The 16,577-nt window shown below is 36.8% G+C and overlaps 5 protein-coding genes and 1 non-coding gene across 6 annotated transcripts; 4 read left to right on the forward strand and 2 right to left on the reverse strand. All coding sequences in view use genetic code 12, as the record gives it.

Annotated features, from left to right (window-relative positions):
* The first annotated feature begins 1,572 nt into the window (after nt 1-1,572).
* PVL30_004095 lies at nt 1,573-1,644 on the forward strand. The gene has a single exon. It is a non-coding gene; the product is annotated as a tRNA-Thr (tRNA).
* A 647-nt stretch (nt 1,645-2,291) lies between these two features.
* Nucleotides 2,292-5,003, forward strand: msp1 (mitochondrial dynamin GTPase Msp1; the record flags this gene model as incomplete). The annotated part of the gene is made up of 1 exon (XM_001524357.2): nt 2,292-5,003. One exon carries the CDS (start codon nt 2,292-2,294, stop codon nt 5,001-5,003), a length of 2,712 nt encoding a protein of 903 aa, XP_001524407.2.
* A 217-nt stretch (nt 5,004-5,220) lies between these two features.
* On the reverse strand, nt 5,221-7,920 carry NAN1 (NET1-associated nuclear protein 1; the record flags this gene model as incomplete). Its single annotated transcript, XM_001524358.2, has 1 exon — nt 5,221-7,920. The coding sequence occupies one exon, from the start codon at nt 7,918-7,920 to the stop codon at nt 5,221-5,223; it is 2,700 nt and encodes an 899-aa protein (XP_001524408.2).
* Nucleotides 7,921-8,679: 759 nt separating this feature from the next.
* RPB10 (DNA-directed RNA Polymerase II subunit L) lies at nt 8,680-8,898 on the forward strand (the record flags this gene model as incomplete). Its single annotated transcript, XM_001524359.1, has 1 exon — nt 8,680-8,898. The coding sequence occupies one exon, from the start codon at nt 8,680-8,682 to the stop codon at nt 8,896-8,898; it is 219 nt and encodes a 72-aa protein (XP_001524409.1).
* Nucleotides 8,899-9,641: 743 nt separating this feature from the next.
* Nucleotides 9,642-11,387, reverse strand: CPS1 (Gly-Xaa carboxypeptidase; the record flags this gene model as incomplete). Its single annotated transcript, XM_001524360.2, has 1 exon — nt 9,642-11,387. The coding sequence occupies one exon, from the start codon at nt 11,385-11,387 to the stop codon at nt 9,642-9,644; it is 1,746 nt and encodes a 581-aa protein (XP_001524410.1).
* Nucleotides 11,388-14,790: 3,403 nt separating this feature from the next.
* On the forward strand, nt 14,791-15,801 carry PVL30_004100 (uncharacterized protein; the record flags this gene model as incomplete). Its single annotated transcript, XM_061119519.1, has 3 exons — nt 14,791-15,039; nt 15,101-15,359; nt 15,425-15,801. The coding sequence occupies 3 exons, from the start codon at nt 14,791-14,793 to the stop codon at nt 15,799-15,801; spliced, it is 885 nt and encodes a 294-aa protein (XP_060975502.1).
* Between the last annotated feature and the right edge of the window lie 776 nt (nt 15,802-16,577).

Below are 16,577 nucleotides of genomic sequence, written 5' to 3' on the forward strand. Positions count from 1 at the left end.
TAAAAGAAAAATTTTGTTCTTTTTTTTTTGAAACGTTCGCTTGCACACACACACAAAAAAAAAGGAAAGAAACAAGTTTCAAATCGCTGACACAAAATCGTCAGGGGGTGAAAAGGAAGAGGAGGAGAAGCAGCAGCAGCAGCGGAAGGAGAGACGGAGATTTTAGCACCAAGCACCAAGGACTGCCGGAAGGAGAGGGAAATAAAAGTTGAAGCAAAGTTGAAGCAAAAGATGAAGCAAAGAAAACAACAACTACAGCTATAGCAATTGCAGTTTATAGGCAGATAGGATCTAGCAAAGTAGTTTGATTGCTCCAATTATTTCCAAACTAATTTGAGTCTGAAATTAGCTATTTTTGGATGGAAGGATGAGGAGGGGGGCAGGAGCTGAAGAAAGAAAAAAAGAAAGGGGAAGGCTGCCGGATATAAAGGCAAACTCTTACATCTCCTAGTTATACTTTTTTTAGAATTGAAAGGAAAAAGGAATCAAATGATTGAAAAAAAGAAAAAAATAATTAAAGGATACAAAAAAAAAAACACAGGATTGAACTAGTCTATTGTTCTCTTGAAAATGTGTTAAAGAAATGGGGAAAAAATCGGGTGATAAGTTCACATGTGGCATTGTACCCTTCTGGAATGGTTTAAAAGAAAAAAAGGGAAATAAAAAAAAAGAGGAAATAAAAAAAAAACAAAGATTATGGAAACTTAGTATATAGACGGATGGGACGGGCTGGTCCTTAAAGTGTTATTTACTTGTAATTACTCCACTGTCGGTATAAATAGGGCAAGCAGAAGTTTTCAAATGTCAAAATAGGGAAACGAATACAAAGGATTGACGAATGGATGGAGGGGTGGATGGATGGATGGATGAATGGTAGGCTCAACACCAATGTATTAGCAAGCATTTATATAACCGAGCTCTAGGTTTTGTGCATTCAAAAAGTAAAATTTCTTTTTATTCAATTTCTACATCTTCTTGCACAGACACATAGACAAAGACAAAGACATAGACATAGACACACTCTCTTTTTCTTTCTCTTTCACTCTTACATCTAAAACCCTTTCCAAACCATTGCCAACTGATAATATGGAAGTTTACAATTGCTAACGAGTGAAAACTTTCACAGTTGAATTTACATTCATATTGAGTATAAGAAATCAAGACTAATTTGCAAAACTACAAAAAAAATGAAAAATATTAAGAAAAAAAAAATATGAAAAAATGTGCAATTTCTGTTCAAAACAATGCTAAAAACACACACACACACACACACACACACACACACACCCACACATATATATATACTTGTATAAACATATTTTACAATTCACTACCAAATAGAAAATAAAAATATAACTACAAAATCCATAAATCATATTGGATATTGATGGGAAAGAAAAGGGAACAATCAATCACTGATTCTAAAGTTTGATTTTAAACAGCCTTAATATTATTTAGTACAAATTTTTCTCACTAGCCCCCCTTTCCCCTTCCTCGCCATATTTATAGATTGACGTAAAAAATTTACATACTCTACGAGTTTGTTTTGGAAAAGATAAGAGGGAAAAAAAAGCTCGCTTAGCTTAGTGGTAAAGCGTTGCACTTGTAATGCAAAGATCGCTAGTTCAATTCTGGCAGTGAGCAGCTTTTTTAGTTTTTTTTAATTACTCTTTATTTTTTTCCACTATTCTCTTTTGGACTAAGTTTTCCTTTTTTTTTTTAAAATAGAAAACAATTCAACAAGCTCTTTTGCTATCTTCTTTTCTATATATTTTTTATTAATCATCATTTGTTTTTATTCAAAAAGAAATTTAGCTTCAATTCTGTTTAATAACAAAGTTGTTCATGGTCTTTGTAAAACAAATGTAGCATTGAACTGTGAACATACAATACTTTGTTGCTTGTCGTAAAGAAAATAGGTCACTTCTTGTCACAAAAAAATAAGACAAAAGACAAAAAACAAAAAACACACAAATCAAACTAATCCATTAGAAATAATGAGAGGCCCTACAATTTTCTCAACTTGATAAGAAATAGAAATTAAAATAGAAGTAACAAAATTAAGGACAAAGGCAATAGAACAAACAAACAAACAAACAAACAAACAAACAAACAAACAAACAACAACACATTGGCAAACGTATACACACACGCTCATACAGAAATATATACACTATATATCTTTCAACGTGTGCTTCCACCAACTAATAGAGATGTTTCACACACTCAATAAACGAGGAATAGTCAGTCATGCAAGTGCTTTTATCCCGCGAAGTCGAAGGACATACCTAATGCTCAGAACTATTGCACGAGATAAATCACTATACTCCAAACTGGCATTATATGGCCACGGAAGGTACAATTCAGTGATGATGGTGCCTGCACGTAATATAGGCTTCATCAAAATTATAGCAAAAGCTACAAAATTACCTGTATATATAGGTGGCACTATGGCTGCTGGTGGAACATATGTCGCATACAAGGTGGAACAAGCAAGTACATACACTCAAGATAAGCTATCGGCTATAAAGGACTTTACTGATGGCGTGTTTGACAAAACTGGCGAATTTTTCAAAAGCATGAAATCGAGCATGGATGGAGACGGCAGTGGAGGCAGTGGTGGCAATGGAGGCAATGGAGGCAACGGTGGCAATGGAGGCAATGGCGGCGAAAACGATGCTGCAACAGCTATTGGTGCTACAGCAGCGGCAGTTGGCCTTACAGCAGATGACGATGACGATGACGCGGACGATACAACTGTGGGGGAAGAAGATGAAGATGATATGGAAACACTCATTGATGATGACGATGACGATGACGACCTTGAAAGCGAACAAGAAACAGATGACCATATGCTAAACTTGACGCGACAAATGATTGAAATCCGCAATTTATTGGCAAGCATCGACCACGATGGAATCAAGTTGCCATCCATAGTCGTTATTGGTTCACAATCAAGTGGTAAGTCTTCAGTGTTGGAAAGTATTGTTGGTCAGGAGTTTTTACCAAAAGGTTCAAACATGGTCACCAGGAGACCAATCGAACTCACTTTGGTTAATACTCCGGAATCGGCATCAAACGTTGCCGAGCTTCCTGCATTGAAAATGAACAATATTACTGATTTCACTCAATTGCAAAAGATCTTGTATGATCTCAATATGGCGGTTTCCGAAGCCGAATGTATCTCAAATGATCCTATTCAAGTGACCATTCGATCTCCAAAAGTACCAGACTTGTCATTGGTTGACTTACCTGGTTACATCCAAGTTGAGGCAGCCGACCAGCCTACAGAGCTAAAGCGTAAAATAAGAGAATTGTGTTTCAAATACTTGGAACCACCAAATGTTATTTTGGCCATATCAGCAGCCGATGTGGATCTAGCAAACTCAGCAGCATTGAGGGCATCACGCTTAGCAGATCCCAGAGGGGAACGAACGATTGGTGTGATTACAAAGATTGATTTGGTAAGTCCCAAAGTGGCAAGAAAAATATTAACTAATAAGAAGTACCCACTCAGACTTGGATACGTTGGAGTTATTACCAAAGCACCATCTTCAAGTAGATTAGGTGGAGGTAGTGGCAGTGGTGGCGGAGGAGGAGTAGGAGGAGGGTTATTCTCAAGGGCCAAGGTTACAGGCTATCAAGCATTTGTTGCTCAACAAAATTTCGAACACCAATACTTTAAAGAACACAAGGAGGAGTTTTTGGGAACAACTGTTGGCACCAAGAACTTGAAGAAAAAGCTTATGAAAGTTTTGGAGAAAACTATGGCAGCATCACTCAGACCAACACATTTAGCTATTCAACAAGAGATGGAGGAAACTGCTTATCAATTTAAAGTGGAATTTAATGATCGTCCATTGACACCAGAAATGTACTTGGCAAACAATATTGATATGTTGAAATTAGGAACGAAGGACTTGAGTCATGACTTTTCTCGCTCTGAATTGAGAGCTTTGTTGAAAAACGCGTTGGATCAGAAGATATTGGACTTGCTTGCTGAAAGGTATTGGAATAAGCCATTTGATTTGAGTGCGTCGAGTGGCATTACCGAACCAGACTTGAAAGATTTGACTCAAGCAATCCATGATGGTGACATGTATTGGCACAAAAAGTTGGACTTGGCTTCGGGATCATTGACTAAGTTGGGTGTTGGTAGATTAGCAACAAACTTAATCACCAATGCTTTACTCACTGAAGTTGATAATTTGGTTGACAATACACAATTGCGAAACCACCCAATGGCGAAGCAAGCAGTTAGAGATGCGGCCAAACAAGTCTTGAGCAACAAATATTACTCTACAGCTGACCAAGTTGAAAATTGTATCAAACCTTATAAATACGAAATCGAACTCGAGGATCGAGAATGGACAACATCAAAGGAGAATGCAGCTTCTTTGTTAAAGGAAGAGATGAGACAATGCGAGGAAGTGTATCTCGATTTGAAAAGCCAAGTTGGCGGAAGAAAATTACAGCAAGTGGTTACATACTTGGAAAAGTTGAAGCAGCTGAAACTGGGTGACATTGACCTTACCTCAAACGAAACATTGGGATTTTCACCAACATTGATCCAGCGAGGTAAGGATGCCATATTTTTGAAGGATAGATTATCCCTACTCAAGATGAGATACCTGTTTGTGAAGAATTCAAAGAAATGCAGGTCGAAAAATAGCAAGTACCAGTGTCCCGAAGTGTTTTTAGATGCGGTGGCAACAAAGATTGCCAACACTTCGATTCTTTTCCTAAATGTTGAACTTCTCAGCGACTTTTATTATAATTTCCCAAGGGAGTTGGACATGAAGTTTTTCAGCAATCTTAGCAAAGAAGATATTGAAAAGTTTGCTAAAGAAGATCCAAAAATCAGAAAACATATTGAACTACAAGAACGTAAGGATTTATTGGAAAATGCCCTTAGCAAAATCGAGAGCGTACTAGCAATTCAAAGAACGCAAAAGAAGGCTGGTCCAGATGATGACGAGCACAAATCATTATTCAAATGGTGATTGACTCAAATAGTATTATTTATATACGAATATATTTATATTTATATTTGAATATACATACATATATATATATATATATATATATATATATATATATAAAGTCATGTCAACGCCATGAGCGAACTTTTAATCGGTTGTGCTTATCTTTTTTTCTTTATCACCTTTTCCTCTCTATCTTTGTTTTTTTATTATTCTTTCTTTCTTTCTCTATAACCAATCATCGGAGGATATCTGTTATACGATCAAAAATCGTCTCCACTTGTAGTCCATCTAGGTTCTGAAATATAGGCTGGAAACTGTGCAAATCCAAAACACGTTCTTCGGTGCTCATTGCTGCGTCAATTTCGGCGTCGTCAATTCCAACACCGCCATTGACACCCTTGTTGCCACCGTCACCTCCATTAGATTGCTTCTTTGTCTTTACACTTGATGCAGTTGATCTGTAATTCATCAATTCGACATTTCCTTGCGCCGTGATCAACATCTGTTTGATCTCTTCCGATAACGAGCCAACACCAGCACCAGGCTCATTATTACTTTTGGTTCTTTCTGCTTCGTCAATTTCTTCAAGTAAAGTCGACGATAATGAACCTGCTCTGCATTCAAGATCGATAAATATAAACGAGCCCGAGTCCAGTCTTAATGCAGCAATGCCCAGACTATGCTCCCGTACAAAGATAGGTTTGAGCTGATTTGGTTTGAAAAGGTAAATCTTGGACTTGATTTGCAAGTTTTCAGCATCCAGCGGCTCGTAGCCAGAGTAGTAGTTGATTGCCAAGCAAATCAAATTCCTCTTTGGGTCAATTGTAATGAGATTTTTGCCTCCACTTGTCGTATGAACTTTTGTAACCAATTCAGTCAACTTTGCAGCAACTAAATCGTAGACAAAAAACCTTGTTTTTGAAAGCACAACAAGGTAGTTATTAAGAAATTGCAATGATCTTATTCTAGACTCAGTGAGCGTTGGAATTTGGAAATCCTGGATAGGCTCAAAGGTCTTCAAATCGAGACAGGTGATTGAGCATTCATGGCCAAGGAAAATTGTAGAGCTATCGTCAGACCAAGCAAGGGAAACAGCATCATATGATGCATTTGAAGCTGGAGTTCTTTGTCTACGCAAAGTCCATGCAGTTTGTGTTGACTTATTTTGTTTTTGCTGGCTAAAAGAAGATGAATTTGTGGTAGATGCTGGTACCTTATAAGCATCCTTGGGGAAAGTTGGTCTCCATACTCGTACACCACCCTTGTTGTCGGCAGTGAGAAAAGCGAGTCCATTAAAGTATGATGACGGAGCTGGGATTAAGCTCAATACAGGAGTTCCTTTACCGTGCGGATCAATAATCTTTGTAGTAAGTTCCCAAAACCCATTTCTGTTATCCTTATCTTTCTCCTTATCTGATCTGTCCTTTTCTTTTTCTTTGTTTTCATTGTATCTCCAAAATTTCAAAGCATACTGCTTGTCTTTTGTGGATAACAACGAGTCCAATTCCGAGCTCACCACTTCATCAAAAGTACACATCCACTCTCCGTCTTGTGAAAACTTTAAGAGCGTTAATTGAGGATCAATGATTTTTGTTTCGCCTCGTACTTTACCTGTAGATATTATAGGTGCCGCATGCTGGATAAAACTTTGCTCATTTCTGATAATGTCAAAGGCTTGAATAGAGGACTCGTTGGGAAAATAAAGGTTTTTAGACTTGGAGTGCGGTTCAAACGAACAAGTGTAATCATACTTGAGTTTTAGCTTGTTGAAATCTTTTTGGAAACTTGCATCTTTTGCAAGCTTCTTTTTGGTTCTGGCTAAAGTTGTCTTTAAATTGTTTGCAAACTTTGGTCTAATGGTGTTGACTGCTAATCTCGAAACAAGATCCACCAACGACAATACTAGTATTTCATAGTTGGCAACATCAGTCTTTAACAACAAGGTGATGTAATCATTCTTGTTCAAGTCAATAGAGATCTTGTCAATGACACCATTCAATCTGGGAAGAAATTGTTTCTTTTCTGTCTCCAATTGCCAAAACACCAAAACTTTTTCCATACCTCCGGATAGTAAATAATTGTTGTCACTAGAAAATTGCAAAGCATTGACTTGATCGATATGCCATTTGAAGAGACGTTGCGTCTTTTCAGCATTTTCCAATATGCCTCCGTATAATATTTGAATTACACCTGAGTTTGTTCCTAATGCGATGACGGCATCATTGGATACGGCAACGGCAGTAATTGGCGATCTAAACTGAAATGGAATAGTTTCCATTGGCAAAAGCTCCAGTTTACCATTTGCTGCATCAGTTTCTGTAACTTGGTTGTTTGCGCCAACACTAGTGTTGCTAATACTACCGCTACTAATATCATAGTATACTCCAAGATCAATCAAGGTGATTGTTTGATCATTTGTGACAAATGCAACTTTGGTGCAGTCCAAAGACACCGCATAATGTAGGACGTTGGCCACTTCGCCCATAACGCTAACTGAATCTGCAGTGCGATCGATCGAGATGAGGAATCTCGAATGTGGACTGTGGCCTTTTCTTTTATCTTTCTTTCCAGAAATGGCAATATATCTATCGTGCTTGACGCATACCACGGAAAGAACATTATGGTTATTCAATTGCTGTTGTATGCTTGTGGTGGTGACAACAGGCTCCGGCATATTCTTGTCTTTATAATTTACAATCATTATTTCACCAATACTTTTGAAGAGTATAATTTGACTAGGGTTTGTCACGTCTAACTTGATATCCACAACATCTGTAAGGTCAATATCTATAGTCCTAATGCATTGTTTAGTCGACACAAAGTAAACACGGATCTGATGAGATAACGTGGTGATTAAATATCTTCCGTCTTGTGAGTATATAGAAGCAGAAGAGTGTGAGTATGGGAAATCGATAGGTACTCCTCCAGTCAACATAGATACCGACCACTCATTTATCTTGCTTGACGGCATATTTTTTTCTTATTTTCTTTCTTTCTTTCTTTCGAGGGTAACTATCTGTCTGCTTGTTGTAGCTTCTCTTCTTCTACTACTTGTTCTTCTTTCTATTCTTATTCCTATTCTTATTTTGAGATGTTTTTCAATTTTTCGATGAGGGATGAGAGAGAGAGAAAGAGAGAGAGGGAAAAAAAAGGACAGGCATTTTCAATGTCTTTGTACCACAAGACCTTTTTCCTCTTCCCCTGCCTTTTCCTCTCTCTTCCTCTTCAATTTTTTTTCGTTCTGCTTCTTCGATTTTTTAAAAGCAAAAACCCAAAAAAAACTTAAAAAAAAAAAGAAAGAGATACTAACGAGAAGGCACAAACATCATATCATCGCTAACATCATTATCGCCATCAACATCACACTATCTTAACCTTTGTTACCATAGCCGCTATCGTTGTGACTAGTCATCAAAAGTACAGAGTAAAGTTCCCCCTTCCCCCCCTTTTTTACTTTATTTTTTGTTTTTTTTTTTGGTACTGCATCTGTGCATTAACATATCTATAAATTGAATTTTTTGTTAATTTTACAAGGCTTCACATATATTTAAAGATATCAAATACTTTGTTTCCGATCCTTATCCTGGTCTAATTTTTTTAATTATTACTATTATAGTTTCAGATTTGATCGATTACACCGTTAAGTAGTCTATTATAACATCTACACAGCAGAATACAATATATCAAACTTACAATGATCATTCCAATCCGTTGCTTTTCATGTGGTAAAGTTGTAGGAGACAAGTGGGAAACCTATCTTGAGTACTTGCAGGATGAGACTATGACAGAAGGAGATGCGTTGGACAAGTTAAAGTTGAAGAGATACTGTTGCCGAAGAATGGTGTTGACCCATGTCGACTTGATTGAAAAGTTTTTGAGGTATAATCCTTTGGAAAAGAAGGAAATTAACTAATTTGTGAATCAAAAGTGGAGAAAGGTATAGCAGTCTTAAAAGTGATAATCGTGAGATTACTTAAAGTGAGAAAGGAAAGAATATAAAAAATGTATAATGAAAACAATCAAGTAGGAGCTTGTTTTTGAATAAATGGGATAAGAACGAAGAGGAGGAGGAGGAGGAAGAGGAGGAGAAAGAAGCAGAGGAAGATGAAGAATATGAAGGAGAGCAAGCAGGGTAAATGGCCCAAACTTCTTTGAGGTACAAGAGCTTTTATACATATATATATGTTGAACAGAGTAAGCAGATAGATTTTCAGGTTCAGAGTGCAAAATAAACAATTAACATTAAGTGATTTTATTATCTTCCTTTTTTTGTTTTATTTTTCTTTTCGTTTTTAACCATGTAAAGTAGGCGCTAGAAAATTAACATATATACATATATATATATATATATATGTATATCTGTAGATCTGAATGTTTTGGAATAGTTGTTTATGGATAACCGTTTTTTATGAGTTTCCTTTGCGATGATAATATTTCTTACTAATGAAGCTAGGCGTTAAAGTAAATCATAATAAGTGAAAGGTGGTGGAATCATTAAAAGATAGATACACATACAGACAGATATACATTTATATATGATACCGGCATTTGTTATATTTACTAGAAACTAACCTATACTATTACTCTGCTACATTTCCTCCTCTTCAGTTTTTTAATTCTTGTTCCTTTAGCTTTTTTTGTTTTTCGACGTGTTATTTAATTGTCTGCTTTTGCAGTATCAATGGCTTGCAAGTATTCATAGAACCAAGCATGCAATTGCAAATGGCCATCAAACTCCAATCTTTCATCGACAGAGTGGATACCCATACCAGCGATAAAGCTTTCAACGTAGAATGGCGAGTATCTAAAAATGTTTCTCGTCAAGTTCCAGTAGTATCTGGTGTCAGTGTTACCAGTCATGATGGATGGACTCGAAACAATTGGGTACGAAATGTTGGTGAAAACAAGGTCTTCAAACACGTGTCTGGTAACACCAGAAAGGTATTTCCAAACAGTATCGTTTGAAGGGGTTACTGGTGCAGATTCCAAACCTCCGTGGGTAGAGTAAATGTTAAAGACACCGGCACCATTGTATTCTTTGGGCTCATAAACGGTTTCATTGAAGGAGACAACTTTTAAATTGTGCTCTTTGGCAACTTCAATTACTCTTTTGTTGAAATGCTTAATGGTATCGGCAACGTTTGATTCGATTGCAATCCTGTGGTTGACCAATAATTTGGTGTTTTCTGGCAAAGCATTGGCCTTGACACCTCCATTGATGATATCGAGGGCTTGAGATGTTCTAATCAAGTATTTTGTAATTCTATTTTTTGAGATAGCCTCAACCAATTTAGCATTGGCGAATTTATCATAAGCTGCTCTCAAAATTGTCTTTTTAAAGAATTTTGGAATCTTGTTTTTAGGATCGTGCACGGCAAGGCATTGAAAGTATTCAAAGATTGGGTTTTCGGGAGTCAAGATGGGTTCAAATGGGTCTTTCTCAATGAGGTATCCCAATTCAGAAACAATACCAATTGAAGTATGGTCAGGTGGAATACTCGAGTGTCCACCTGGGGTGGTCAAGTCTACAAGGATGTCAATGTAACCTTTTTCACCGGTACCTGGGTTGGCAAACACAGTTTTAGTGATTGGGTCTTTGCTCAAGCCTGCACCTTCATCAACCACGGCGTAAAATGAGTCTTTACCCCATTTGTTTTCCAAAACCTCGGCAATTCTTGATGCACCACGAAGACCCGAGGATTCTTCATCAAAACCAAATGCAGCAACAATGGTTCTTTCTGGTTTGTATCCTTGGATGACAAGCAACTCCAAGGTCTCCAAGATTGCAATCAATACGTTTTTACAGTCGGCAGCACCACGGCCATAGATGAATTTACCATCATAGTGTCCTTCAAAAGGTGGAAATGTCCATTTGTCCAAGGTTTCGTTTTGTACTGGAACAGTGTCTTGGTGAGCTGTCAACAATATTGGTTTCAACTTCTTTGCTGAGCCTTTCCAAGTGTAAATCAAGCCATAAGTGTTGACGGTTTCAACTTCAATCTGTTCGTAAACCAAAGGAAAGGTCTTTTTCAAGTATTTGTGAAAGTTTTCAAACTTTTCCCACGTCTTTGGACTTTCATCGACATCAGGTTGATTGTCAAAGATTTGAGTATCAATCTGAATAGCGCCCGACAATCTCTTGATTGATTTCTCTCTATACTCTTCATTGTTTAAGATGGTCAATACAGTGGAGTTGTCTTTGTAGAATGAGGCAGGTGCAATTGGTTTACCAACGGGACAAATGTTGGAGTCGTCTTTGGGGATAGTGGTGAAGAAGATCTTTGTGTATTCGAATAAATTGGTGGAAAAGAATACAATGAGAAAGATGATTAAGGAAGCAGCACCAACAGAGGTGTACTTTTTAGTTCTTGGCGAAGCATCGTCCAATGGGAGACCAATCATCTTGTATCAATTGGTGGTGGTGGCGGTAATCGTGGTGGTGAGAGAAGGAGGAAATTCCAGTGTTTTGATACGTACGAAAAAAAAAATTAATTGTTGAGGTATTGGGCAATTGGATGTCCAATTGGTTATACTTATATATGGTCCGTGTATTGATAAGAAGTGATAGAAAGAATTGGGGGAGAAGGTGAGGAGGAGGAGGATGGGGGGGGGGGGGGGTTAAGAAACAAAGTGGAGAGCCAGCAAAAAAAAAAAAGGGGACTAAAGGAAGGTAGACAGAGAGATAAATAGATAGATAGACAATGTGTGTGTAAGTTAGTGTAAGTGTGTCTAAGTGTGAGTTAACAAAAAAATCTCTTTAAGTGTGAATTCATTTATTGTGGGATTGCGCAATTTCGTTTCTATTTCTGTAAGAATTGCGGCGCTATATCATTACCAAATATAGTAATGAAATTCCGTTTTCTTTCTCTTTCCTGTACTTGTAAATTGTAGCTAAAGTTATAGTTACAGTTATTGTGATGATATTTATACTAGTGGTTGAAGTTCCTTCTTGTCATTAGTATCTTCGTTATCTGTATAGCAAATTCCGCTTATAAAATCGAAAAATGTTTAAATATTTAAAATATATTGTTTAGGATAGGTGATTATAATTTTTGGAGCCTCTTGGGTGGATGGCTTTCAGTGGATTAACTGTTGCTATTTATATGTATATATTCGTTTTCGGCATCAATATGTATTTCCAATTTCTTAGATATTAAAGTGTAGTTATTTCAAACCTCACCTTTCTTTTCCTGCCTTCCATTGAAATGAAAAGAAAAGAAAGAAAAAAAGAGAACAGGAATTAATAATAATGTATCAAGGTCAAAGTTTTGAGGAACAAAACGTTACTTGGTTGGTTATTTTGAAAAACTTTGGGAGACTTTGAAACCAAAAAAATGATAAAAACAAACAAACTTTAAAAAAACAAAGTTGATGCGACACACACACACATATGGTATTACATATGTGATGATGTGTATACAGGTGAGTACAACATAATATAGTTGAAGAGAAATTTTTTAAGGGATGGAGAAGGAAAGGGTTTAGAAAAGAAATGAAAAAAAAGGGTGGGGATGTTTGAGATTATAATTATGTATTATAAAACGTGTGAATCTTGGCACGTGTCTTGCAGCAAGGGTCAAGTCAGAAGCTGTGACATTTTGAATGGTTTTGTTTTATGTCTATGCCTGAATAATTATTAAAATTTTTATGTGTCTCCCTTCCTTTGTCTTTGATTGTTGATTGAAGATGTTGAACTAGCAAGCAGTAGCAAGCATCAGCAAGCGTAAGCAATATAGTGGCATTACTCAATCCAAAAGCAGTATGATACAGATGACAATGTGGCTTCAATGCCCTTTTTCTTTTTCTCTATAAAATAAAGTTTCCTTAACGAAATTTGTCTCTCTAGTGATAATCAACAAAGAGTAAAGAATACTACGCGTGGTCTTGTGACAGGAAATACTAGTCACTGGCCATAGTATTAACCCTATATCCGTCTCTTTGTGTGAATGTGTGATATAGAAAGCAGGCAAGAAAGGAAAGAAAAGAACAGAATAGAAAAGAAAAGAAAAAAAAAAAGGAAAATGTAAAACAGAACAAGATAAAACAAAACAAGGGCTTCGTCAACCAAATTTTTTTTTTTTTGAGTGCTACTTTAAAGAGTTACTAAGTACAAGGAACTAGTATCGTCAAGGAATGTTGTTTCAAAGCCAAAAAAAGAAAAGCACAACAATAACCACCACAACAACAAGACTCAAGAGGCAAAGGATGAAGATTTAAAATATATCTATAATTAAAAAACAAAACAAAACATAACAAAACTCAATCAACTTTAAAATAGGAGGAATCGTCACACCTTTATATATATATATTTGTACATATGAAACTTGCCCTGTCCCTTACCCCACCGCCAATGTGGATGTAAATGTAAATGTATATTTACTTACGTATAGTTCTGTCAATCTCGTTGGTCAATTCCGTAAATTGTGAAGTACCAATCGAACACTTCCTTTCCATTTTACCTCCTTCCTTGCTTCTCCTCGAGCCCCAAAGTGAATAAAGAGAAAAATTAGTATATAAAAGACATAGTAGACAACAGTATACGATGGAGTTGGTTCTGCATCATTCCACCATCTGTTTCCCTTTCCTCATTCTCGACGCGCTCAGTTGGAAATCTTTTTTTTTTTTCAAAAAGGGAGAGAACATTTGTGAAAAGTAAACATAAATAATGACACAAAACGCAAGAAAAAAAAACAGCAACAGCAACAGCAACAAAAACTAAAAACTAAAAACGACGAGAAGACACGAAACTGATTTTTCTTTTCCGACTCGCCTCGCCTTAACTTCTCTCCTCTGCCTCTGTCCCTCTGTCCCTCTGCCTCTCTCCCTTCGCCCCCCCTTCCCACCACTTTAAGCGACGCGAGAATCCCCAAAAAATAAATAAAAAAATAAAAAAAAAAAAAAAAAAGTGTTTCATCTCGAGGCACCTAATAACCAAAACATTTCAAAGTTTAAATTATAGACGCCACAAACAAGCAATAAGGAGTAGAAATATATAACATCATAAACAATTCTATTCTATTCAATTCTTCTTCTTTTTTTTTTTAATTTAGTTTAAATTATTTACCACAACATGCAAATGTCAAACATTTAACAGCAGTGGCAGCAACAGTAACAGCACTAGCAGCAATAGGAACAGCATCTTCATCAAACACAATAGGTAACATTAGAAAAAAGTACAAAGAATGAAAGGATGTAGCAAACACTAAATGCACCTTAAATGTTACCACCTCCCATAACTTTAAATTCCTTTTATTTTTTTAAAGAACAAGAAGGAATACACCACAATCATGATCTCAAACACAGTAGTATAGAAAACTAAGCATAGCATAGCTTGGTAAAACATAATACAAAGTCTAAAAGATCTAAGCCCTTTCAAAAAAACAAACAAACAAACAAACAAAACAAAACAAAACAGAATAAAAAGACAAACAAAACAGACGGTGTTTCAAGAAACGACACTTGTCCCTGCTAAAGTCTTCATCCCCTTGTTTCTATATAACTTTGCTTCTTTGCCAAAATACCCATTTCTTTTCTTCAAAGAAAAAAAGAGAAAATTCTGATTTTATTTGCAAACCCCAAGTTCAAGTCCAACCAACCTCGCTTTCTTCTTTTTCTAAAAAACCGTATTCCTAATCGCTTCACCAACTACTTACATTCCTTTGAAAAAACCCCCGGAAGCAAAAGATTAAGAACATCAATTTAGATCAAGAACCTAAGAAACAAAACTATACAGAGTCTACAACAAACCTAACTAATTGGAAAATAAAATAACCATAACGAAAATCACATTTTCACATAAAGAGCAATGAAATTCCCTTCCTTAGTCTTATTAGCAATTGCTACTTCAGCTGTCCAAGCTGCACCATTCAATTTCGTCAAGAGATATACAAACACCACCACTACCACCACTCCTTCCTCGTCCTCCTCCTCATCCATATTGGAAGGTTCTTTATACCTCACCGAATTGCCAACCAGCTCAGGATCCGCTGCATCATCTTCGTCATCAGAGACTGAAGACGAGTGGATCACTTCAACAATTGTTGAGTACGTTACTGTCACTTTCGACTCTACCACCCAAACTTCAGCAACAAACACCTTGACTACATCTTATGCAGCTCCTCACCTCATCAACTCAAAGCTCAGAAGACATCACCTCAACTATTGTTGAATACGTCACCATCACCCAAGGCAGCTCAGTCATCACTTCTGCCACAAACACATACACAACTACCACCCAAGCTGCTCTCACCTCAGCCTCAGCCTCAGCCTCCGATGCTACTAGCGACGAGGACGTAAAGGAAGAAGAAGAGGACTTTGACGACGAACTCACTACTTCAACCATCACTTCAATTGTTACTATAACTAATGCCGATGGTGGAGTTGTCGTAGCACCGAAGAATCAACTACTGTCGAACCTACTTCTGAAGCTACTTCTCAAGCTGCTGGTGCAACTGCTACCGTTGCAGCCGAGTCAGTAGCTGCATCCACTGCAGATGCATGTGTTCCATCAACTGAAACAGTTACTGTTACCGTTACTGCATCTGGTTCTGCATCAACCGATGTCTCCACCACCGAAGTCGTCTCAACATCCTTGTACACCACATCCTATCCACTTCAAGCTGTGTTCACCAATAACGACACAACCACTACAATCACTTCATACGTTGACGTTACTCAAACTCAATTCTACACTTTGACTTCTTCGTTGAGCCAAGACGCAGTCTCTTCTTCCGCTTATACTTCAGCCTCTGTTGCACCAACCTATAACAACACTGGCTACGCAAACACCACAGTTCCATTGAGCACTGCATGGTAAAACTATAGATACCCCACACTGGTAATCGCCGGAACCAAAACACGATGCTTATTCTATACTAGACGATAAACATCCAATGTTATTTTTGGTTTTGTTTTTTTTTTTCTTTTTTGGTTTTCCCATGTTTATTTGGGCTTTTATCATGATTGTTATTATTGTTATTACTGAGATTTTTAGATTCTTAGATTTTTAGATTTCTAGATTCCAAACTTTAGACTCTATTTTCAGTTTTTTCTACTCTGAATTTTGCTTTATTTTCCAAACAACGTAAACGTCTTAAACCGTCTTTGAAATATACGTAAATATATACTGAAACCTTATAAGTTCATTTGCTATATTCTTACAAACAATCCTCTAGCTCTACATTTTGATAGATTCATACACGGTTTCTTTACTTTTTTCGCCACCTTTAATCAAACAAACCAAACTGGAAACAAAAACAAAAACAAAAACAAAGAATTTAAATAAAATCGCGTACCACCACCGCGTCTTTTCTTTGGTAGCACAAAATAAGTCTTTGTCCCATTCCCCCCCCCCCCCCCCCCCCCCCCCCCCACCACCACCGTCAAACAGACCAAAAAGATAAAACAAAATAAAAATAAAAAAAACTAAAAAAAGGAAAACGATAAATGGAAAATTTAAAAGTTTTGAAAATAGAAAAAGAAGTAACTACCACGTACACTTTAGTTTAGATTAGACTTACACTTATACTTACACTTACACTTACACACACACAGTTTGGCAGCAAAAATTTGGAGATCACCATCAATATTGTT

This window comes from Lodderomyces elongisporus, chromosome 5 (genome assembly GCF_030384665.1).
Source record: "Lodderomyces elongisporus chromosome 5, complete sequence".
In the NCBI taxonomy this organism is placed as follows: domain Eukaryota; kingdom Fungi; phylum Ascomycota; class Pichiomycetes; order Serinales; family Debaryomycetaceae; genus Lodderomyces; species Lodderomyces elongisporus.